Raw genomic sequence first — 24,942 nt, forward strand, 5'->3', positions numbered from 1 at the left:
TTGATTTATAATGCTGTGTTTCAGATGTACAAGTAAGTGATTCAGTTTCATCAGATTCTTTTCTCTTATAGGTTATTACAAACTACTGAGTATAGTTCCCTATTCTGTACAGTGGATCCTTGTTGGTCATTATTATTTTATAATAGTTAATCCCAAACTCTTAATTTATTCCTCCCCCTCCCCTTTGGTAACGCTGAGTTTGTCTTCTATGTCTGTGACTCTATTACTGTTTCATAAGTTCATTTGTATGACTTTTTTTGCTTCCACATATAAGTGATGGCGTGTATTTGTCTTTGGCTTACTTCGCCGTGTGGAAATCTCTAGGTCCATCCATGTTGCTGCGGATAGCATTACTTCATTCTTTTTTATGGCTGAGTAGTCACCATCTTTCTAATCTGTTCTTCTGTTGATGGACCCTAGATTGCTTCCACATCTTAACTATTGTACATAGTGCAATGAACATTCAGTTCAGTTCAGTTCAGTCACTCAGTCGTGTCCGACTCTTTGCGACCCCATGAATTGCAGCACACCAGGCCTCCCTGTCCATCACCATCTCCCAGAGTTCACTCAAACTCGCGTCCATCGAGTCGGTGATGCCATCCAGCCATCTCATCCTCTGTCGTCCCCTTTTCCTCCTGCCCCCAATCCCTCCCAGCATCAGAGTCTTTTTCAATGAGTCAACTCTTCGCATGAGGTGGCCAAAGTACCAGAGTTTCAGCTTTAGCATCATTCCTTCCAAAGAAATCCCAGGGTTGATCTCCCTTAGAATGGACTGGTTGGATCTCCTTGTAGTCCAAGGGACTCTCAAGAGTCTTCTCCAACACCACAGTTCAAAAGCATCAGTTTTTTGGCGCTCAGCTTTCTTCACAGTCCAACTCTCACATCCATACATGACCACTGAAAAAACCATAGCCTTGACTAGACGGACCTTTGTTGGCAAAGTAATCTGCTTTTTAATATGTTGTCTAGGTTGGTCATAACTTTCCTTCCAAGGAGTAAGCGTCTTTTAATTTCATGGCTGCAGTCACCATCTGCAGTGATTTTGAAGCCCCAAAAAATAAAGTCTGACACTGTTTCCACTGTTTCCCTATCTATTTCCCATGAAGCGATGGGACCAGATGCCATGATCTTCGTTTTCTGAATGTTGAGCTTTAAGCCAACCTTTTCACTCTCCTCTTTCACTTTCACCAAGAGGCTTTTTAGTTCCTCTTAACCACCCATAAGGGTGGTGTCATCTGCATATCTGAGGTTATTGATATTTCTCCCGGCAATCTTGATTCCAGCTTGTGCTTCTTCCAGCCCAGCGTTTCTCATGATGTGCTCTGCATAGAAGTTACATAAGCAGGGTGACAATATAGGGCGCATGTATATTTTTGGATGGTGTTACTGATAAAGAATCATCCTGCCAAGGCAGGAGACACAAGAGATGTGGGTTCAATCCCTGGGTTGGGAGGATCCCCTGGAGTAGGAAATGGTACCCAACTCCCGTATTCTTGCTTGGAAAATTCCACGTAGAGAAGAGGCTGGCAGGCTACAGTCCCTGGTGCCTCAAAGCGTCGCACATGGCTGAGCGACGGAGCACACACACACACACTTTTTGAATTATAATTTTCTCTGGATATACCCAGGAGTGGGGTTGCAGGATCATATGGTAGTTCTATTTTTAGTTTTTTAAGGAACTTCCATACTGTTCTCTTCCCCAGGAGAAGGGATAGGCTATCCACTCCAGTATTCTTGGACTTCCCTTGTGGCTCGGCTGGTAAAGAATGTGCCTGCAATGTGGGAGACGTGGGTTCGATCCCTGGGTTGGGAAGATGCCCTGGAGAAGAGAAGGGCTACCCACCCCAGTATTCTGGCCTGGAGAATTCCATGAACTGTATAATCCATGGGGTCACAAATAGTCAGACACGAGTGAGCGACTTTCACTCACATTCCTACCCCTCTCACATTACATTCCCAGTAACAGTGTAGGAGGGATCTCTTTCTCTTCACACCGTCTCCAGCATTTATTGTTTGTAGGCATTTTGGTGATGGCCATTCTGACCAGAGGATGAGATGGTTGAATGGCATCACCAACTCAATGGACGTGAGTGTGAGCAAGCTCCGGGAGATGGTGATGGACAGGAAAGCCTGGTGTTCTCCAGGCCATGGGGTCGCACAGAATTGGACGTGACTTAGCGACTGCACAACAACAAAGTCTAACTGGTGTGGAGCGGTCCCTCGTTGTAGTTTGGATTTGCATTTCTCTAAGAATTAGCAACGCTGAACATCTTTTCACGTGCATTTTGACCATCTATGTGTCCTCTTTGGAGAAATGTCTATTGAGGTCTTCTGTCCATTTTTTATTTGGGTCATTTGTTTTTTGATATTGAACTGTGGGCGCTGTTTGTGGATTCTGGAGATGAATCCCTTGTTGGCCACATCGTTTCTCCCAGTCTGGAGGTAGTCTCTTTGTTTTTGTTTCTGGTTTCCTCTGCTGTACAAAAGCTTCTAAATTCAATTAGGTCCCATTTGAACAACAGACATTTTTGTCTTCCCATCACCAAAGGCAAGAAGTTCAAGATCAAGGTTGTTTCCGCTGAGGCCTCTCTCCTTGCCTTGTACACAGCTGCCTTCTCTCTGCCCCCTCACGTGTTCTTTCCTCGGAACACACACACCCCTGGGGTCTCCTTGTGTGTCCGTCCAGATTTCCTCTTCTTCTAAGGACCCCAGTTGTCCTGGATTCAGGCCCCTCCTAACGGCCTCGTTTGAACTGAATCGCCTCTTTAAAGGGCCCTGTCATCAAATGTACGGTCATATTCCCAGGCACTGGGGGTTAGGACCTTAACATGTACATTTTGGGGGGACACAACTCAGCCATAACAGGTGAGGATAAAAACTCCGCCTATTGATTGGAGGTGTAAGTCATGGTGGAAATGAGCATGGACAGTGGGAGAAATAGTTGCAACCTTTTTTGCAAAATCAAAAGACCCTCCAGTACTGTCTGGTCCTCCAGACCTGGCCAGGCTTAGGCAGAGGCAGTAGCCACGGGCACCCTCTCTCACCGACTTCTCCCTCCTTCTCCTGCTGCAAGCCTCTTCCTGGAGTTTATCGGGGACCCCAACACCCCGGCCTGGAAAGGCTATCTCCTCGCCATGCTGATGTTCCTCTCCGCCTGCCTGCAAACGCTGTTCGAGCAGCAGCACATGTACAGACTCAAGGTGCTACAGATGAGGCTGCGAACGGCCGTCACTGGCCTGGTGTACAGAAAGGTGAGCCCCGGGGGAGGGGCGTGGCCTTTCCTCTCTTTCCAGCCTGTCCCAGTTTACACACAGACGTCCCAGCCAAGGAGAGACATGTCACTGAACTCTCATCTGCGCCCCCAAGCACACTCATTCATCACTTTTCTCATAGTTGCTCATACTGCACTCTCACCTTCTTGGTTATTTCTGTAAGACCTTGTGTGATCTGACCCTGAGACCTCTTCTGTCTGATTATATCACATGCTTCCTTCACACCTCCTTCCCTTTCCTACAGCCGCACCAGTCTCCTTTCAGTGCCTCAAGCATCCTTATACCTCAGGGCCTTTGCACGTGTGGTTCCCACTGCCTGGGCACCCTTCCCCCAATTCTTCATGTAGTGAACTTCCGCCTGTCTCTCTGTGGATAAAGGACTAACCTTTGGGCTGTGTGGAAACCAGATAAAGATAGACTGTCAGCTATTAGACCAGGTTGCACTGCTTACAGTTGAAATGACCCCTGAGCCACTGGTAAATGGAATCTGGGCTGGAAGTTCTGTCAGTGAACTGGGACACCTGGAGGGAAGCGAGCGCTTTGGGTTTCTCTCTGTGCAGTCATTCTTGGAAACAAAGCCCCTGGGGCTGCTGCTCTAAGACATGTTGGCCCCTCTGGGTCTGCAGCCTCTGAGCCAGGGTGACCCAGTCCCCGCCGAGTCCCTTTCTCACACCTGAGCTGTCACCTGGGAGAGGAGGGGAGCAAATGGAACAGCTCCAGGGTGACTGTGTGAGTGGCTCCTGAGTTCCCAACCACGTGGCTCGCTGGGGACGGGTGTGGCCTGTCCCGTCTTTTGAGTCCACGCGTGGAGCTGAGGCTGCGGGAAGGCAGCCTAAGGGCTTTGCGCTTCCCATTTTTTGGAGAATTTCAGGGCAGCCTCTTCATCTCCTGATGGGTCAGACCCCCCAGTCTGCCCTCTGGGCTGCTTCTGTATTAACCAGGTTTAAAGTTAATTTATTTTTGGCTGTGCTGGGTCTTTGTTGCTGTGCTCGGGCTCTGTCCATTTGCAGCAAGCAGGGGCCACTCTCAAGTTGCGGGCTGTGCGCTCCTCATTGTGGTGGTTTCTCTTGTTGTGGAGGACGGGCTCTGCTGTGCAGGCTCTGTAGCTGAGGCTCACAGGCTTAGTTGCCCGAGGCATGTGGATCCTCCCTGGCCAGGGATTGAACCCATATCCCCTACACTGGCAGGCGGATTTTTAACCACTGGACCACCAGGTAAGTCCAGCCGTGCTTACTTATTTTCTGTGTCTGGTGCTTCAACATCTGGGGCCTCGCTGACCCTGGAGGGACTGTCCCTCTGTCCCTTCCGAGGTCAGCCAGTTCCTCCAGATGGTAAGTGACTCATTGGAAAGCATGCTTTTCACATGCAAACCAACCCACCCTAACTCACAATCCAGCTGCCTCCTTTTGAGGCCCTCAGCCTTTGGCCATTGTCTTTGCTGTAATCACCCCAAGGCCAGGTATCAGACACTGAGGCCCAGTTCCTATGCCCAGAGCAGATGGAATTACTCAAACTAGCTGATCCTAAACTTGCCGACCCTGTCTGACTTTCCCATGAAAACCTCAGCAAGCTCTTGCCTATGGTTCATCCCACCCTGCCCCACCCCAGTGCTTCCCCAAGTGCCCCCCATCCTGTAGCGTGGAATACCCCTTTCTATTGAGATTGTTGAGTGTGATAAACCCTCTTGTCAATATCAGTCTTCTCTGGTCTGTGGGCCTGCCTACTTGAATAATAATAAAACCTATATTTTAAAACACTTCATGACACTCATCATAATTACTATTAAACGGTGAACTGTGTACATCTTTAATTTCATTCCCCAGCTCAAACTCCACTCCCAGGAGACCAAGCACCTCGCTTCTGTTGACCATAGAGCCCAGAGTGAGGCCCAGAGCAGGTGCTCAGTAAAGACTGGAAGATTTTTTTGGAGAATTTCTATACTTGTTTATTTCCAGCCCATCATTTCACCCTCTCACTTCTTCCCTGACACACCCAGCAGAGAGGATTGCAAGTAGGATGTAGTATTCAACAGGCTGGAAGGGGTCCACTGTGACCCCAGAATCAGGGCAAATTTGTGGCTGTTAGAAAACCAGGTTAGTATCTACAAGGCACGTTGAATGCCGGGGGGGATCAGTCTAACACTCTGTCTAGCCTCTGTTATCCTGGATTCCAATCCAAACCCTCTGGTTCTGGGCAAGTTGGTCAATTTCTCTGTGCCTCAGTTTCCTTGTCTGTGAAATGAGATTAATAATTATCCATCTCATTGATTCTAGTTTCACTTTTTCTTTCCTCTTTTAATCAAGATGTTTTAATTTATTGAATGGTTGGCATTGATTTTTTTCCCCCCAAAGTGATACAAAAATTGTTTTTTACTTGCTAAGTCATGTCCAACTCAGTTGTGACCACATGGACTGTAGCCCGCCTGATTCCTGGGTCCATGGGATTCTCTGGGCAAGAATACTGGAGTGGGTTGCCATTTCCTCCTCCAGGGGATCTTCCTGACCCAGGGTTAGAACCTGCATCTCTTGGGTCCCCTCCAGTGGCAGGTGGGTTCTTTACCCCTGCACCACCTGGGAAACCCTATGTCCTAGGCACTGTGCTAAATAAATGAACATTCTCTCATTTTTTCCATGCTGGGACACAACAGACAGCTGTATGGAACAGGCACAGTATGTGTCGTTTAATTTAAAACACTGTGGATAAAACACTATATATTTTTGCAATCAGGCTTCTCTGGTGGCTCAGTGGTAAAGAATCCACCAGTCGATGCAGGAGGTGTGAGTTCAGTCCATGGGTCAGGAAGATCCCCTGGAGAAGGAAATGACAACTCACTTGAATATCCTTGCCTGAAAAATCCCACAGACAGAGGAGCATGGTGGACTACGTTCCATAGGGCTACATAGGACTGCATTCCATAGGGTCACAAAAGAGTGAGACACGACTGAGCCTGACCGACTGGGCAGAGAACAGCACAGCTAGGACAGCGCGCCCGGCAGATGGCTACCAGTATCATCCTAAATCCAAGGTTTTGATGTACTGTGTTATTGTTATTGTTTCCAGTACTTCAGGGAAATCACAGTATTTTCGTTTTTGTCATCTCCCTGGATTCTTACAGTGGTCCTGGGAGTTGGGTTTAAGAGATTTTATCAGCCCACTTTACAGATGAGTAAACTGAGGCCTAGATGGTAAAAAAACCTGCCTCAGCCAGCAGGGGCAGCATAACTTAGAGCCCAGCCTGCCGGGTGGCCGTCGGCCTCCCCCGCGTCCCTCCGACTCAGGTCTCCATCTGCCCGCCCCTCCCAGGTCCTGGCTCTGTCCAGCAGCTCCAGAAAGTCCAGTGCAGTGGGGGACGTGGTCAACCTGGTGTCTGTGGACGTGCAGCGGCTGACCGAGAGCGTCACCTACCTCAACGGGCTGTGGCTGCCGCTCATCTGGATCGTCGTGTGCTTTGTCTACCTCTGGCAGGTGTGCTGGGGCAGGGGGAGCGGGATTTGAGCGGAACCCTGCCCCTCCTCATCCCCTTTAATCCTGTCTATTTCCGCACCCCGTGGGCTGCTGTTGTGGCCAAAGGCTCAGGCCAGGGCGGCCTTCACTTTACCCTGGGCAGGATGCTCACCTGTCTGGGCCTCGGTTGCCCCGTCTGTCAAATAATGATGATGGTGGTGATGACATGGGCACTTTGGGGATGTGATATCGGGGCTTCCCAGGTGGCGCTAGTGGTAAAGAACCTGCCTGCCAGTGCAGGAGACGTAAGAAACATCGGTTCACTCCCTGTGTCAGAAAAGTCCCCTCGAGAAGGAAATGGCAACCCACTGCAGTATTCTTGCCTGGAGAATCCCATGGACAGAGGAGCCTGGCGGGTTACGGTCCATAGGGTCACAAAGAATCGGACACAACTGAAGTGACTTAGCACGCACGTATGCACACGTGCATGCATCAGGATACCAAGTAGGCTGGTTGGGCACGTTTTGAAGTTATCAGTAACTCTGGGGCAGCACCACCACCACTACCACGAACAAAAATGAAACAGAAAGAGAATTTAGGGGCAGGAATTTACTACTTAGTTTTCAAAACACATAAAGTAGCCACTGGGGGCTGGGGCGGGGGGGCGGAATCAGAACTTAATTCTGACTCCCTTACATCTGTTTTGTGATGTAGGACCTTTTTTTGGTTGCCCACGCAGCTTGTGAGGTCGTATTTCCCTAACCAGGGCTGTACCTACACCCTTGGCAGTGAAACCTTGAAGTCCCAGCCACTGGACCACCAGGGAATTCCCTTCTTTTAAAATTTTTAATTAAAATCACAGACCTTGTAGTGAGCTCATACCCTGCTTTTATCACTTGCTAGTTGTGAAACTTCCCCATAACCAGCCCCTCTGTGCCTAATTTCCTCATCTGCAAAGTAATAACGACATATAAACTCTCTCTGGCAAAAATGCTACAAATGCTAACCCCAATGCCCACCCTCCCCCTTTACCAGGGTCTTCTGGTGACTTTCTGATGTTAGGGACCGTCTGCCAAGAGGCAAAGTGATGGGTGGTGTCATCTGCAGATTCACTGGGGTCGTTGGTCAGCCTGCTTCACTGCCCTGCATTTTCCCCCATGTCCTCCCTCTCTTTCTCTCCAGTAATAATAGTTAACGTCTGTGTACTTGCTGAGCACCCGCTGTGTGTGCTGGGTCCTGAACTGCAGGGTGGCAAGTCGAAAAGCATCCAGGCTACAAGCTTTTATGGGGGTGGAGTGGGGATGGAAGCAGCAGCCGAGGTACAATAATGATGATAACACGTAACTGGTATTCTGGAACATTCCACACATCCACAGCTATTTAGCCACCAATACACCCACCCAAGGGCCCATGAAACCCGGCATGCAGGCCAGATTCCTCCACCTGCTTATGTGCGGACCTCAAGCTCTACAGAATAATCAGTAACTTTTCCAAGAAAGACCCTACTGCCTCCAACATCATACCCTGGATATGGAATTAAAGAAAGGACCTCTGCCCTTGAGTTACAGAATTCATTGAGTGTGTAGACAGCGAGACTCAGCGGTACCCTGTAAGTGTTTGTCTTGTTGATTACACATGGGGGTGGAGCACTTTAAAGATCTTCTGCTCTGCTCCAGGTGTGGGTGTCAGGTTCACAAACATTTCTGTAGAGCACCAGGTCAGATATATTTTTTTCTTTTTTTAAAAAAAAGCTTTTGTATTTGGAGGATAATTGCTGTACAATGTTATGTTGGTTTCTGCTGTATAAGTCAAATCAGTCATGACTATGACTATCTACCTGTCTATATATTTATATCCCCTCCCTCTTGAGCCTCCCTCCCACCCCCTCCCCACCCCTCTAGGTCAGAAGAGCGCCCGGCTAGGCTCCCTGTGATATGCAGCAGCTTCCCACTAGCTGGCTGTTTTACACATGGTAGTGTGTATATGTTGGAGAAGGCAATGGCAACGCACTCCAGTACTCTTGCCTGGAAAATCCCACGGACAGAGGAACCTGGTAGGCTGCAGTCCATGGGGTCGCTAAGAGTTGGGCACGACTGAGCGACTTCACTTTGACTTTTCACTTTCATGCATTGGAGAAGCAAATGGCAACCCACTCCAGTGTCCTTGCCTGGAGAATCCCAGGGACAGAGGAGCCTAGTGGGCTGCCGTCTATGGGGTCGCACAGAGTCGGACGCGACTGAAGCGACTTAGCAGCAGCAGTATATATGTGTCAGCGCTACTCTCTCAATTTGTGCCACCTTGTCCTTTCCCCGCTGTGTCTACAAGTCTGTTTTCTACATCTGCATCCCCATTCCTTCCCAGCAGATAGATTTCTTAGTACCATTTTCCTAGACTCCATATATGTGCATGAATATGCAATATTTGTTTTTCTCTTTCTGACTTGACTTCACTCTGTATAACATGCTCTAGGTTCATTCACCTCACCAGAACTGACTCAAATGTGTTCCTTTTTATGGCTGAGTAATATTCCATTGTGTACACATTCCACATCTTTATCCATTCATCTGTCAGTGGGTGTCTAGGTTGCTTCCATGTTCTGGCTATTGTAAACAATGCTGCAGTGAGCATGGGGGTACCTGTGTCTTTTTGAATCGTGGTTTTCTTAGGGTATGACATTCTGGGAGCAGCAGAGTCTCTCACAGACCATACTACTCAAACAGGCCTGGTGGGCTTCCAGTAAAATCACTTATGGACACTGAAGTTTGAATTTCACATAATTTCCACGTGTTGTAGAATCTTCGTTTGATTTTCATTATCAGTCGTCTGGTAGTGGAAAACCTATGGATCATTTTGTACAGCTTGAGGTCTGCACATAAGCAGGGGGAGGAATCTGGCCTGCATGCCGGGTTTCACGGGCCCCTGGGTGGGTGTATCAATGGCTTATTGACTGTGAGTGAGTGTGGAATGTTCCAGAATACCAGCTGTGTTATCATCATTATTGTACCGCTGCTGCTGCTTCCACCCCCCTCCCCCCATAAGAGCCTGGATGCTTTTTGACTTGCCACCTTGCAGTCTAGGACCAGTACACATAGTGAGTCCTCCGCAGGTAAATAGATGTGAGCTGTTATTATTGGAGAGAAAGGGAGGAAGGACACAGGGTAAAATACACGGCAGTGAAGCAGACTGACCAGTGACCCCAGTGAATCTGCAGATGACACCACCCATCACTTTTGTCTGCCTCTTGGCAGACGATCCCTAACTTTAGAAAGTCACCAGGAGACCCTGGTAAAAGGGGGAGGGGTGGGCATTGGGGTTAGCGTTTATAGCATTTTTTGCCAGAGAGAGCTTATTTAACCTTCTGTTCACAGTCCTTTGAGTATTCTCCCAGCTCTGGCAGGTGTTTGCCTTCTGGGAGCCTCTCCATGTGACCCCTGGGTGGCGATATTGCTGCATAAATGAAACAGACGGGCTGGCTATTTCATTTTACTGTTTCAGCCACATAAAAATCATTTATCCTCTTGGCCACTTTCACATTTTCCGGAGAGACGAACCAAAGAGTGAGGGAAGAGACCTGTCCCCAGTCGCAAAGCTGGTGGGGGCAGGGCTGCCAGAGAAAATACAGGACGTCCAACTGAAGGTGAATTTCAGATCAACAGAAGTATGTCTTATTATAAGTCAATCCCAGACATGACATGGGATATATTTACACTAAAAACTTATTTGCTGCTCATCTGAAATTCAGATTTAACTGGGCCTGCAGTAAAATATATTTATTTGCTAAGTCTGGCAACCCTTGTGGGGGGTGAATTGAAGATTCAGCTAATGATTGTACAACAGCAGCACTTGCTACAGGTGGTGAAAACAGCTCCATTCCCCTCTAATATGAGGAAACGGCAGCTTAGGGAGGGTTAGTATCTTGCCCAGGTGTTGCTGTTCAGTCGCTCAGTCATATCTGACTCTGTGACCCCATGGACTGCTACACACCAGGCTTCCCTGTCCATCACCAACTCCCGAAGCTTGCTCAGACTATGTCCATCGAGTTGGTGATGCCATCCAACCATCTCATCCTCTGTGTTCCCTTCTCCTGCTGCCTTCAATCTTTCCCAGCATCGGGTCCTTTTCTAATGAGTCAACTCTGCCTCAGGTGGCCAAAGTATTGGAGCTTCAGCAACAGTCCTTCCAATAAATATTCAGGATTGATTTCCTTTAGGATTGACTGGTTTGATCTCTTTGCAGTCCAAGGGACTCTCACGAGGAGTCTTTTCCAACACCACAGTTCAAAAGCATCAGTTATTTGGCGCTCAGCCTTCCTTATGGGTCCAGCTCTCACTTGCCCAGGGCCACACCAAAGTGTGGCGTAAATTCAGGATTGGAACCTGGATCCCCTCCAGAGTCTGTTTTCACCATTGTAGCCAGGCCCAACCCTGCCCATCTGGATGCATGTCCTGTCATGACTATGACCGCCCCCTCCATCATGTGAGGTTCATCATTTTTCCCTCCCCCACCAAACACAGATGGGCTCCATCTTCCACGTGTCCCCTTCGAAGGAGCCCAGGAGTCCCGGTCTCTATGACCTGGTGGCTTCTCTCATTGGACTCTCTGACACCTCACTGCTTGGGACCCGAGTATGAGCATCACAACCACTTCCCCGCTCCAGCCAGCCCCGTATTGACAGCTAGGCTCCTGGAGGCGTCTCATGACATCTGGCCCACTCTTTATCCAGCTTCTAGGACCATCTGCCCTCACCGCCATCGCTGTCTTCGTGAGCCTCCTCCCTCTGAATTTCTTCATCACCAAGAAGAGGAACCACCATCAGGTTTGGCGTTTGGAAGAAGGGACGCTCCAGGCCAGAAGCGGGTGGCAAGCCTGCAGGTCTCAGGACCCGCGCTGGTGCAGAGGGGAGGAGGCAGGTGCAGGGTAGGGGTGGGGGCTTGTTGCGGTTGCAGAAAAGGAACTTCCTATCCTATTCCAGACTTCCTATCCTCTCCTCTCTTCTTCCCTCTGGTCCCAGGAGGAGCAAATGAGGCAGAAGGACTGTCGGGCGCGGCTCACCAGCTGCATCCTCAGGAACGTGCGGACGGTCAAGTACCATGGCTGGGAGGGAGCCTTTCTGGACAGAGTCCTGCACATCCGGACCCAGGAGCTGGGCGCCTTGAAGACCTCCAGCCTCCTCTTCTCCGTGTCTCTGGTGTCCTTCCAAGTGTCCACGTTTCTGGTGATGTCACTCTGGTGCCCCTGCAGAGCAAGGACTGGGGGCGGAGTGCTGGGGGTGCGGGATGAGGGCTCCCCATATAGGCTCACGGGGTCCCATCACACCGAGTGACCGTCACAAACTGACCGTCACCTAGCATGACCATCGTATCAACAACACCCAGACACATAACACCACCAACCCCTGGAAATGAACCCCCCACCCAGTGACATTTAGAACCTGGAGTGCCACCAGGACCCAGAGCACTCCGTGGTGGCTGATACCTGCAACTTGAGTCATCTTTCCAGAGTCTAGGGTCATAAATCCCACCATTGTCTAGAACCACGAAAATGCTAACAAGATGGAAAAATGCATCATCGTCCAATGCCTGGAACTAAGAGTTTCTGATACTAAGAGTGGGGGCCTCATGCACACAACTCCCTCCATCAGTAGCAGAATCTGGGGGACGATCTGGGTGGAAGAGAAGCCATTCCAACATGGCAGGTGTGGCCATTTGGCCCCTGGAGACACTGCAGCCAGCCTGCCTTCCCTGGCCGCAGTTAGCAGCTCACTGTCACCACCTGTGTCTCACCCAGGTGGCACTGGTTGTGTTTGCTGTGCATACTCTGGTGGCCGAGGAGAATGCCATGGACGCCGAGAAAGCCTTCGTGACCCTCACGGTTCTCAACATCCTCAACAAGGCCCAGGCTTTCCTGCCCTTCTCCATCCACTCCGTCGTCCAGGTGAGGCTGCGGGGAGGGGAGGCTGTCCGGGAGGAACCTTGCAGGCTGGGCTGAAACAATGAAACAAAAGCAGGAAAATGGGCAGGAGGTCACAGGGAACAGTGGGAAGAAGCCAGCAAACATCCTCAAAATAGGCAGCATCACCTTTCTAGCAAATCCATCTGCGAGGATGATTCAGTCTGGTCCCTTTTTTACATTAATACAAAGGGATCTCATTTCATTTCTCTTCCTTTACTCTCTGTACTCACACTGTGCCTCCTTGCGTGTGATGAAAATGAGGAAACTGCTCCAGCTGAGACATTCCTATTCATTCTTTCATCCCGGAAGATGGGCTTGGGGCCGGGGGTGGAGACACCCCGAGGTGGACAGAGTGTGTAATCGTTCCTGATGATGGAAGCAAGGAGGTGAGAGGTCACCACCAGCACTGTGCCAACCTCATGCGCTTCATTGTCCACGACCTGAAAAGCTTGTGCTGTTGCCTTGTAAATGCGTAGGGCTTGGTAGGCAGGAAGCTTTCCCACTATCCTGAGGCACCCGACACCCAAAGTCTGAGTTCCTTTGTGGCTGACCTAAGGCTTTGGTTTCTCCAGGCCCGGGTGTCCTTTGACCGCCTAGCTGCCTTCCTGTCCCTGGAAGAAACTGACCCTGGGGCTGTGGACTCGAGTCCCTCCAGATGCGGTGAGAGCTGAGTTCAGTAGGAGGGGGTGGGAGAGACAAGAGAACCAGCAGGGCCCCCCTTCCCGCTGGTGGAATGCCAGGACCCCAGCTGGGGGCTTCCAGCAATGGGACTGCATGTGTAGACCATGCTGTAGGCTGTGTTACTTGGAACAGGCATTGTGTATGAATCCTCCCCTTGTGACTAAGGAAGCATCAAGCTGCCTACCTAGAAATCATCCGAATCCAAATTCTGGCTCCAGCACGGACCCCAGAATGGGCGACCTTGACCAGTTATTAATCTGCCCGAGCTTCAGTGTTCCCATCTGCAAAATGGACATGGTGATCATCACAGCACCTCTGCACAGGATTGTTGTGAGGGTCGAATGGGTCCTCTGAAGCCTCGCAGTTAGAGCAGGGCTCTGAAGCAAATCAGCATCCAGTGCATTTTAGTTAGAATTATTATTGGTAAAAATCCAATAATCCAATAAAACTTACGTCAGCAAAGAGACCTCTAAATAACCCCAGATTGGTGTTTCTGAGGCTCTTCATGGCTCTGGCACATTTTCAGCAGGGCACAGCCATGTTTAGGGGAATTGGTATGATGCAGGTGTTTGGAGGTGGATGCTGGCTTGGAATCCCAGGATTGCCTTGCCAGTTTTGTGGCCCAGGCAGTAACAACCCCACTCCTGGCCTCTGCTCCCCACTGTGGCAACCCACCTCCGCCAGGACTGTCCTGAGGGCCACCAAGAGAGAGCAGGCCCCTGACTCTCGGGAGCTGCCCGATAACTAGCCTGGGGTCTGAGATGTCATGCCTGAATCCTGGCAGGAGGCCCCGTGGACCCTGGACCAGAACCTCTGAGTGTTATTTAAGTCATGACTCTGACACCCTTGATCACCTGCCTATGACCGGAGCCTCACCACACCCCCTGCCCCCAACCCAGTCCTTGCTCTTCCCGTGAAGGTGTGTGACAGTGAGGTTAACACAAACACCAACAGCTGGCAATGACCAAGCATTTAGCCTGAGCCAGCACGTTGGAAGTGCTTTACTTAGTGATGACCCCCTCGAACCTCACCACAGCACCACAGGGTAGGTGCTCCCGTGACCCACCCACTTACAGATGGAAGTGAAGTCGTACCCCCACACCCCAGACTGTTAAGAAAGGACAAGCCCCTGGAACAGGGTAGCCAAAATCACAAAAACACAGGACTCCCAGTTAAATCTGAATTTCACATATTAAGAAATTTGGATTTTTAAGCATAAGTATCTCCCATGCAACGTGTGGGGCAAAATTATCCTGAAAAAGTGCTCATGGTTTATCTGAAATTCAGATATAACTGGGCATCCTGCAGTGTGTCTGAAACCCTCCCCTAGAGACCATCCAGTCCAGTGGATGACTGCTTATTAAATGTAGGATTCTCAGGCCTCACCCTCAAGCAGAGTCTCCTTTATTGGTTTGAGCTGAACCATGGAGAGCTTTGTGTTTTTTTTAAAAAATCTTTCCAGGTGATTCTAAATGTGAATTCAGGATCTGAAACCACTAATCTGGTGCCTCCCTTATTACATAGATAAAATATCTGAGACCCAGGGACATGGGGAGACTATATGTCCCTGGTTACATCAGTGGCCCCAATGAAATTAATAACACTCCATCTCCAGGGTCCAGGGTCAGGTGATAAATTATATCAGCTGCCCTCTAACCTTTTCTGTGAAGGACCCAATTGTACTTGTTTTAAGGAATAGGCTACCCACTCCAGTATTCTGGCCTAGAGAATCCCATGGACTGTACAGTCTGTGGGGTTGCAAAGAGTCAGACATGACTGAGTGACTTTCACTAAGCTTTCCAAGTCCTTTTTTCTCTGTCGTAATTGCACACCTCTGCCTTTCTAGTGTGAAAGCAACCCCAGGAATACATAAATGAATGGGCCTGGCTGTGTTCCAATAAAACTTTATAAAAATAGGCAGCAGACAGGGTCTGGCCCCTAGGCTGTGGTTTGCCAACCACCAAGTTATGTAACCATCCGACAGGGAGAGAATGTAACCACCGCAGGGTCACACGAGCCAGTGCATGGAGGAACCGTTTGTTTAGTGGGGGAGATTTCCTGCGGCCCATGGGTGTCCTGGGGGAGGGGCAAGCCGGAAGCATCTTGTGTAACTGGCCTGTATGCCTTGTAGCTGCTGGGGAGGACTGCATCAGCATACAGGAAGGCACCTTCACCTGGTCCCAGGAAAGCGCTCCCTGCCTGCACAGGTACAGGTGGTGGCCCTGGGAACAGCCTTCCCTTGGATGTTGGCGAGGTGGGGGAGGACGGGAAAGCGAGAGTTCCCATAGATGGACGGGGAGCAGGGTTTCTGAGCCTTGCCTGTCAGGGAGGAGACGCCCCCCTGGTCCCCAGGCTGGTCATGCTGATGTTGACGGAGGCCTGGCCAAGGAGCCCCAGGGTCCGGTAAGCCGTGGCGACTTCTGTCCCTGCTGTGTCAGACTGGCCATTGTCACCTCCAGCCCCCAGCTCTTTGGCTGGGTCTCTGTGGCAGAAAACCCCAGCCAACTGCAAAGCTCCCTGTGAAGGGAGAGGAAACACCCTGGACTGTATCTGTGTTGCTTGTCATCCACTCATCTCATGGTGTATATCGAGCACTTGCTATGTGCCAGGCCCTGTTCTAGGAACTGGGAGTAGAGTGAAGAAAACAGACAAGGGCCCTGTGCTCTTGGGGCTGACATTCTGATGGCAGGGGGTGGGGTGGGGTGGGGTGGGGCAGCGGGCACAAATGAGAAGTCAGGGTGAGGGGGCAGAGTGATGTCAAGGGAGGGGTACGTGCAGTGAGGGAAGGCCTGGCATTTAAACAGAGGTCAGATAACGGGCAGGAATGAGCCTTGCACGTGTTTGGGACAGGAGCTTTCTAGGCAGTGGGAAGAGCAAGTGCCAAGGTCCTGAGGCAGGTGTGTGCCTGGACCCAGGACTCTCCGCCTCGGCATCACTGACATTTGGGGCTGAGAGTTCTGTGTGGTGGGGGCTGTCCTGTGCCCTGTCGCAGGATTAGCAGAACTCCCAGCATCAACCCAGTAGATTCGAGAGCAGCCCCACCAGGTGTGACAACTGAAAGTATCTCTAGACTTTGCCACTTGACACTTGTGGGGCACAATCCCCCAGGTGTGTTTGAGAAACAGGACATCAGCATGGCTGCAGTGATGGGATGCTGGGCGTCCTTCAGGATTGTTGGAACCTCACCTTTTACCCCAGGAGAAGCGGGAACTGCTGGGGCTGCCACTGGGGAGTTGGGTTTGAACAGGTCCCTCGGGCCCGTGTGTGGGGGATGGACTGCAGGGCCTGGACAGGGTGGGGGGCAAGGGCTTCAGTAGGGAGAGCTATGAGGAGCCTGTGGCTGTGACCTGGGCCACAGGAGATGCTAGTTAAATCCTCCCAACCAGTAAACTCCGTGTGCGTGAGTACATGTGTACATATGGGTGTACATGTGTGTGCACACGTGTGTACATGAGAGCATTTGTGTAGGCACTTGTGTGTGCATAGATTGTGCATACATCATGTGCATGTCTCTATGCACATGTATGGTGTGCGTGTGTGTGTGTACTTGTGTGAGGGTGTGCATCTGTGTGCAGTCTGTGTGTATAGTGCATGTGGGCAGTTACATGCGCCCTTGTGTATGCTGGCATGTATGTATCTGTGTACAGGTGTGTATGAGGTATGGTGTAGTGAGTGTGCACAGACCCATGTGAGCATTGTGTACACGTGTGCATGCATGTGTGATGTGAGTGTGCACAGACCCTTGTGTACCTGTGTATATCTGTGTACACATGTGCAGGTGTGTGTGGTGTAGTGAGTGTGCAAGACCCATGTGTGTGTGTGCATCTGTGTACACATGTGCATGCATGTGTGGGCACGTGTACTGTCGCATGCAGGATGGCAGCTCTCATAGCCATACAGGGGTTGGGAGAGGAAGGGAGGCCCCAGACATCCTCTTAGCGGCCCCCTGTGAGTCACCAGGAGCCGAGGCCAGTTGTCTGGGGGTTCACCAACTCTGCCCAGATTCAGGCTGAGTCCTACTCAGGGACACGTCGCCCCTTCTGTGTTGCCAGGATCAACCTCACGGTGCCCCAGGGCTGCCTGCTCGCTGTCGTCGGTCCCGTGGGGGCAGGAAAGTCCTCTCTGCTGTCTGCCCTCCTCGGGGAGCTGTCCAAGGTGGAGGGGTCCGTGAGCATCAAGGTGAGGCTGGGCCCCTGCCATTCACTGGACCGTCCCCCACCTCTGCTCTTCCCGGTTCACCGTCTCACAGCTAAGCTCCTCTCTGCCTTTCACCATGCCAAGAACCTGGCTCCCACCGCTCCTCCAAAACTGCTCCCAACCCTGTCCCTATCAGCCTGTTTGTCTTTTAGGGTCCGGTGGCTTATGTGCCCCAGGAGGCCTGGGTCCAGAACATGTCTGTGGTGGACAATGTGTGCTTCGGGCAGGAGCTGGATGCACCGTGGCTGGAGACGGTCCTGGAGGCCTGTGCCCTGTGGCCAGATGTGGATGGCTTCCCTGCAGGGGTCCACACCCAAACCGGGGAGCAGGTAAGGGTCCTGGGGGGCCTTCATGGGCCAGGGACGTGGGGCGACTGGGAGCCATTGGTTGCCCTGACCTGTGAGGGAAGGGTACAGGGGAGACAGAGTGGGCAAGAAAGTAGGGGAGGAAAGGGGCCCAGCTCAGGACCAGGCACATAGCAAGTGTTCAATAAATAGTCTTTAATGAGAATGGTTGAAAATGGAGACTGAAGAGGCTGGGAGACATGGCAGGGGTTGGGGGGTGGGGGGTGGGGGCTCTCTAACAACTGGGGATGAAGTGACCCAGGCTCCTGCCCTGCCTCTCTGCATGACAATGGTCAGATTGCTTCCTGTCTCAGGACCTCACCAAAAAATCTGGGCTGAGATGTCTGATAAACAGGATGTGTGCATCCGGAGCTATGGGTTGGGCCGGGATTGACAAACTATGACCCACAGGTCAAATCCAGCCCACCAGCTGGCTTGTAAATAAAGTTTTATTGGAACCCAGCCACGCACATTCATTTACCTGCGGTCCGTGGCTGCACTTGCACGATCAGGGCAGAGATGAGCAGCTGTGACCGAGACTAGGGTGGGGGTGGGCAGCAAAGCTTTATTTGTTTATTTTCGGCTGCACTGGGTCTGCATTGCTGCACGTGGGCTTTCTCTGGCTGCGGAGAGCAGGGCCTGCTCTATTGGGGATGCACAGGCTTCTCACTGCGGCGGCTTCTCTTTGTTGCAGAGCGTGAACCCTGTGGTACCCGGGGCTTCAGTAGCTGCAGCATGTGGGTTCAGTAGTCGGGGGACACGAGCTTAGTTGCTCCACAGCATATGGGATCTTCCCAGACCAGGGATCAGACCAGTATCCCCCTGCATTGCAAGATGGCTTCTTAACCACTGGACCACCGAGGAAGCCCCTGCAAACCTTTAAATGGTTCCTGTCTGGCCCTTTACAGAACACATTTGCTGACCCTTGGATTAAGGAATTGAGGGTGGAGAAATGGGAGATAAGTTAAGTAAGAGGGTAAGGTTTCCTGGAAGGAAGAGGAGAGTTTCCAGGAAAGGGTTTGGAGGAGCCAGAAAGAGCAGCTGAGAAGGAACATTGGGGAGAAAGACAAGGCATCCTGCAGCCAAACAGAGGGAGTGGGGTGCCGGCTGCCCTCCACTTCTGTCACATCCTAAACCAAACATGATTTCCCATTCCCTGCTCCCCCGAAACCCACCCCATGCTGGATAACAGAAGCTCCATCCTTGCAGAGCTCAGAGCCCAAACCTTGGTGTCCTCCTTGATTCTCTCTTTTTCTTACACCCATATCTAATCCATCAGCAAATCCTGCTGGATCCCCCTTTGAGGCAGACCTAGAATGTTCCATGCCCCACCCCAACATCAGCTCTCCCCACATAATAGCCATGCAGTAAATATGAGTGGAATGATGAATGAATGAAAATAAGGACTGAAAGTACCCACTGGATTAGGCAACAGGGGAGTGACTGGTGTCCATGAGGAAGGCTGTATCAGTGGAGAAATGGGAATAGAAACTGGACTCAAGGGGAGGGAGAGGCAGATGCAGGAAGCTTGGCTGGAAGGGGAGAAGCCAGGCGGATGGAGGCTGGGGGCATGTTGTCTTGAGAGCAGGTGCTTCCGGTTGGAGATGGCTATGGAGGACGGGCACTGTGAACCATAGCTCACTCTGGTGAGCAGGCATGTCCCCATCACACTGGTATTGCAGGTGTAGACCCAGGTTCCCGTCCTGCCCTTGTCACCACAGGGCATGAATCTCTCCGGGGGCCAGAAGCAGCGGCTGAGCCTGGCCCGGGCCGTCTACAGGAAGGCTGCCGTGTACCTGCTGGATGACCCCTTGGCAGCTCTGGATGCCCATGTTGGCCAGCATGTTTTCAACCGGGTCATTGGGCCTGACGGGCTGCTCCAGGGGACGGTAAGTTTGGAAAAATGTCTCAGAGGCCATAGTGCAAAGGTAGAGAAATTTCTAACCTACATCTGCTCACCACCACCCTCCTGGAATTCAGTTTTCCTCTTTGTAATGGTCAGCTTTTGCTGTGACCACGCTGTGTAACAAACAGCCCCCAAATCTCAGTGGCTCACAACTTCAGTCATTTCTTGCCTACGGGTCTGTGGTTAAACTACCACAGCTCTGCGTCAGGTCACTGGCCAGGTTCATGTGAACTGTGTCTTCTGGTTTCAAGACAGGTTGGAGGAGCTCCTTTACTTCTCTGTTGGGACATGCTATTTTCAAGAAACAGGGCAGGAGCACAAGAAGGGGAGGTCTCCCCACTCTGAGCCCCAGGACACTGCCAGCCCCTGCCCCCAGCTCTGGAACAGTGGTCAAGTGCGTGAGTGTAACTTCCATCCCTTCCTGCCAGACTCGGATTCTCGTCACCCATGCACTCCACGTCCTGCCCCAGGCTGATTGGATCGTGGTGCTAGAAGATGGGGCCATTGCAGAGATGGGTTCCTTCCAGGAGCTGCTGCACAGGAAGGGGGCCCTGGTGGGCCTTCTGCATGGAGCCAGACAGCCAGGAGATGGAGGAGAAGCAGGTACCGGCTGGGCTTTGCTGGTTCTCTGTGCCTGGCTTCTGCCACCCTCTGAGAGGAGGCTACACAGCTCCCACTGGCCAGAGTGGAGCCTTCAGACCACACCCTCCCTACAGGCCCAGGCCAGAGGCAGACCACTCTCCCATGAGACCACCCGTCCCCAAGTTGGTGCCAGTGGAACTTTCTATGAACCAGGGACTGTGCTAAGTGCTTCTATAAACATGCATTGTCTTATTTGGTCTTCACAACCCTCTATGAGGCACTGTGCAGTTATTTTTTTCACCTTATTTTTCATTTTTTTAAGCAAATGCAGCATACGAGTCCAACTTTCATGCGTATATGTCTTTACATGAGCCAGGCTCACATCTCTTCATCACAGTGGTGGTTCACAGACTTTTGGATGCAAAATTTTACTTGAAACACTCATTTAAAATGCCATTCCAAGCTCTCCCCATGAAGATTTTGGGATTCAAAGGCTTTTGATGGTTGTGGTCAATATACCACATTTTGAGTAACAAGGCCCAAATATGATATACCTAGACTAGCTTCTCAGCCTTTTGGCCAAGGTCACGTGCATGCGTGCATAGTTGTTCAGTTGTGTCCGACTCTTTGTGAACCCTTTGGACTTGAGCTTACCAGGCTCCTCAGTCCAGGGATCCAACTCGTGTCCTCTGTGTCTCTGGCATGAAGGCAGATCCTTTACTTGCTGAGCTCTCAGGGAAGGTCAAGTATAGTACAAGGGCTTCCCTGGTGACTCAGTGGTGAAGAATCTGCTTACCAACACAGGAGATGCAGGCTGGATCCCTGAATCAGGAAGATCCCCTAGAGTAGGAAATGGCAGCCCACTCCCACTCTTGCCTGGAAAATTCCATGGACAGAAGAGCCTGGTGGGCTGCAGTCCATGGGATCACAAAGAGTTGGACATGACTTAGTGACTGAAAACAGACTAGAATACCTAGATGTACTGTGATATACCACATAAGGCAATAAGAATGTAGCTCTGATTGGCAAATGTAACTTAGTGGTAAGTAAATTATAGCATTTTATATCCGAACAAGTAGGTATATATAAGTAGGTATTCATGCAAATCTTCAAGACAGTCACACAAGAAAGTTTTGTGTGTTTTGTGGGTGCTGTGTACCACAGAGGTATTATTTGATTTTGTTACTAGATGGGGGGGTATGCACTTGCTCAATGAATTGCCAGCAGTTTGAAAGTTTGACGTTCGTGTTGGGGCAGGAGATTCATCCTGAGTTTATTATTTATGCCATGATTAATCCTACTGAGTTATGTAGCGTTATCAGAAGCATTGTTGGGTGGGACTTCCCTGGCAGTCCAGTGGTTAAGACTCTGGGTTCCCGGTCCCGGGGCCATGCGTTCAATCCCCCATGCTGCATGGAATGTCCCGGCCGAGAGCTTCCTCAGGACCAGGTGCTGGGGCAGCAGATTCAGGGCACAGCTGTGGACTCTGGGTGCTCACTGCCGCCAGCCCGCAGACAGGACCCACCACCCCAGATCCCAAGCATATCCAGCGCCCCCATGGCCTCGTGGTGGCCAAGGAGGAAGGGGACAGGGCCGCCAGGGCTCAGCAGCGGGGTCCAGGTCAGAGCAGGAAGAGGCCCACAACGTGCTCACGAGAGTGCTCTGTGAGTCCAGCCTGTTGTGCAATTATCGCAGCCAGTTTTCCGAGGAGCAGCTCAGCCAAAAGAGAGTTAAATAATTTGCCCAAGACCTCAAGATTAGAACTTGGGTGTGTTCGGCTCCCAAGTCTGTGCTTGTAACTGCTACAGGGACTGAGCAAGGAGGTCACTTGGTGCCTTGAGGCCAGAGGCCCTGGGCGTGCCAGCTAGGGGTTCTACCTACCCAGAGAACATAATCCTTACTGGAAAAATTGACAGTGTTCTGGTAGGAAAGTCAGTGATCCACATTCAGCCACAGTGATGATAAAGAACTGCCAAGGTCACCTCCATTAACTCATTTAATCACCACTTAGCACCTGTGAGCTCAGTACTGTACTCACCTTCATTAAAAAAAATATTTATTTATTTTAACCGGAGGATAATTACAGTATTATGATGGCCTTGGCCATACAGCCACATGAATCGGCCACCGGCATACTTGTGTCCCCTCCCTCCCTCCTGAACCCCCCTCCCACCTCCCTCCCCACTCCAACCCTCCAGGTTATCACAGAGCTTCATCTCGAAACACATGCATTATCATATGTAAAATAGATAGCGAGCGGGAGTTTGATGTATGACACCAGGAACCTCCGTTTTTTAGATGAGAACGGAAGCCCGGAAGTTCAAGAACTGGTCCATGTTGACCTGATTCGTAAGTGGCAGTGTCAGGGTTTGAACCTCCATCTGTATGCTGTTTGCTGCCCCTGCAAGACAGAGTTGGGGCTCACAGCCAGTTTTCCCCCATCCCAGGCTCTGCCTCCTCTGCTAACCAGTGGCTCACCGTGGTAAAGTCCCTAAACGTTGATTCACTGTGTCACCCACCTGGGGCTTGAAGATAGGACCCTCCCAGCCTGGGGGATGGTGGGCAGGAGGGTCCTTCCTTGGGGAGAGGACATCTGAGTTTGGGTGAGAGCTACCTGGAAAAGAACATTCCAGAAACAGTGAACTGCTTGTGCGAGGGCACTGGGGGGGTCTCGAGTGGTTGGACTTGGTGCAGTGATTATTGCTGTTTCCCAGCCCCAAGTTCATAGCAGATGCTTGGTTATTTTTGCCAAGTGAATAAGTGAGTGAATGAATGAGGTTCCGGGAAGAACCCAGGGAGGATGGAGTGAGAGAGAAGGAGCCAGGTGAGAGGATGCAGACGCTCAGCGAGTGGAAGCAGCACAGCCAGTGGGCGTCAGAGCCAGCATCCGGACCCCGAGGCACCGACCTGCATCGAGTGACGCGGCTCCCTTGACCTTGCAGAAACAGAACGCCCGGCCGGTGCCAAAGACCCCAGAGGCTCTGCTGCAGGTGGGAGGCCTGAGGGCGGATCAGAGAGGTGAGTTCGCTGTGGTGCTGAGCACAGGGAAGGCCCGAAAGCCGAGGCCAAAGCAGAGGTGCAGTGTTATACCGCCTGCATTTCAGGAGGGTGGGGTGGCCCCAACCGTTCTGGATTGAACACCTGCTGAAGACCCACCACGGGGCCCAGTGCAGGACGACTCACCAGAGACCGCTGACCGGTCAGTTAGCCAAAATGACTAAGTCCCCACGTGTCCCTTTCACAGAATGACCAATCTCAGGTGTGATGAAGGCCGTGGATTTTGTCAGAGTTGTCTCGTGGCCGTAGTGGGGCAGGGCCGATGCAAAGAAGGAGTCAGACCGTGCTTGTTAATGTCCGTGCCAGGCCCTGTGGCTCATGCTTTGAGGGGTTTCAGCATCACTTGGTGCTGGCGGGGTCACCAGGGGGAGGCCTGGTGTCCCCCTTTCTCCAGCTCCCTCTAGCCACTCACTGATGGACTCACTGAGGTGCCATCTGCAACAGGGGGACGGACCACCCATGCGCTCCATTTTTACGGAAAGTGACCTTGTAAAAGAGAACAAGAAGACCACTGGGTGCCAGAGAGGGAGAACTTAAGTGCCAATCGCTGGGGGACTACAAGGGACAGTGGAGGGGCCTCAGTCCTTGAGGCTGGGCCCAGTTCCTCCCATCACAGCCAGTCACCCAGAGCACTCCTGGGCCATTTGCTGGGCAGGCCCACGGTGTATAGTATCCTAAGTAAGAGCAGATAGAGAGACATGTAGCTAGATGATGGGCAGATAGATAATAGGTAGAGAGGTAAGTAGGTAGGTAGGTACATAAATAGCAAGACAGAGAAAAACAGATACATAGATGTAGGTAGATGAATATTGGATTGGAAAAACTTGCTAATCATCCACCCCCTTTCTCTCCATCGTTGTTGTCTTTTCATTGCTAAGTTGTGTCCGACTCTTTTGCGACCCCATGGACTATAGCCCGCCAGGTTCCTCTATCCATGGGATCATCCAGGCAAGAATATTGAAGTGGGTTGCCATTTCCTTCTCCAGGAGATCTTCCCAACCCAGGGTGTCAAACCTGTGTCTCCTGCATTGGCAGAGAGGTTCTTTACCACTGTGCCACCAGGGAAGCTCTCACACAATTACATCATTCACTTCTGACACCAGATGGGTGCTCCCCTACCCCCCGCAAACGTTCACAGCAAGCAGTTCTCCAACACCAACAGGATGTCCTACAATTGAACTCAGTTCTGACGCTGACCACCTGGAGAGAATGTCAGATCCCACAAGCGAAGAGCTCAGTCCCTCAAGCCTGCTCCCCCCGCTTCAGATGCCAGTCACAAGTAGTAGGTCCCCAGGGTTCACACAACTTCTGTCCTACTTGGGGACGAATCGGGGGCTTGCATCACACCCTCCTTGAGTTTGATTAATTTGCTCAAATAGCCCACTGCATTCAGTTTATTGAAGGATGTGATCAAGGAGATAGAACAGCCAAATAAAGAGACACACAGGGCGAGGTCTGGGAGGGTCCCACACACAGGAGCTTCTGTCTGCGTGGAGCCCGGTGTGTC

The 24,942-nt window shown here is 51.2% G+C and overlaps 1 protein-coding gene across 2 annotated transcripts in view; it reads left to right on the top strand.

The window, feature by feature from the left end:
- The window catches only part of ABCC6 (ATP binding cassette subfamily C member 6), a 66,924-nt gene that overhangs the window by 18,390 nt on the left and 23,592 nt on the right, over window positions 1-24,942 (top strand). The window contains exons 9-21 of one of the 2 annotated variants that reach the window (XM_068966979.1): window positions 3,074-3,251; window positions 6,576-6,737; window positions 11,440-11,532; window positions 11,728-11,931; window positions 12,504-12,650; window positions 13,241-13,328; window positions 15,481-15,556; window positions 17,402-17,528; window positions 17,699-17,875; window positions 19,612-19,779; window positions 20,225-20,399; window positions 22,677-22,727; window positions 23,321-23,396. In XM_068966979.1, coding sequence (XP_068823080.1) covers window positions 3,074-3,251; window positions 6,576-6,737; window positions 11,440-11,532; window positions 11,728-11,931; window positions 12,504-12,650; window positions 13,241-13,328; window positions 15,481-15,556; window positions 17,402-17,528; window positions 17,699-17,875; window positions 19,612-19,779; window positions 20,225-20,399; window positions 22,677-22,727; window positions 23,321-23,396 — 1,722 coding nt within the window. The remainder of the gene's footprint in view (window positions 1-3,073; window positions 3,252-6,575; window positions 6,738-11,439; window positions 11,533-11,727; window positions 11,932-12,503; window positions 12,651-13,240; window positions 13,329-15,480; window positions 15,557-17,401; window positions 17,529-17,698; window positions 17,876-19,611; window positions 19,780-20,224; window positions 20,400-22,676; window positions 22,728-23,320; window positions 23,397-24,942) is intronic. The other variant, XM_068966980.1, reaches the window with a different exon arrangement.

Source organism: Capricornis sumatraensis, chromosome 3, assembly GCF_032405125.1.
Source record: "Capricornis sumatraensis isolate serow.1 chromosome 3, serow.2, whole genome shotgun sequence".
NCBI lineage: Eukaryota > Metazoa > Chordata > Mammalia > Artiodactyla > Bovidae > Capricornis > Capricornis sumatraensis.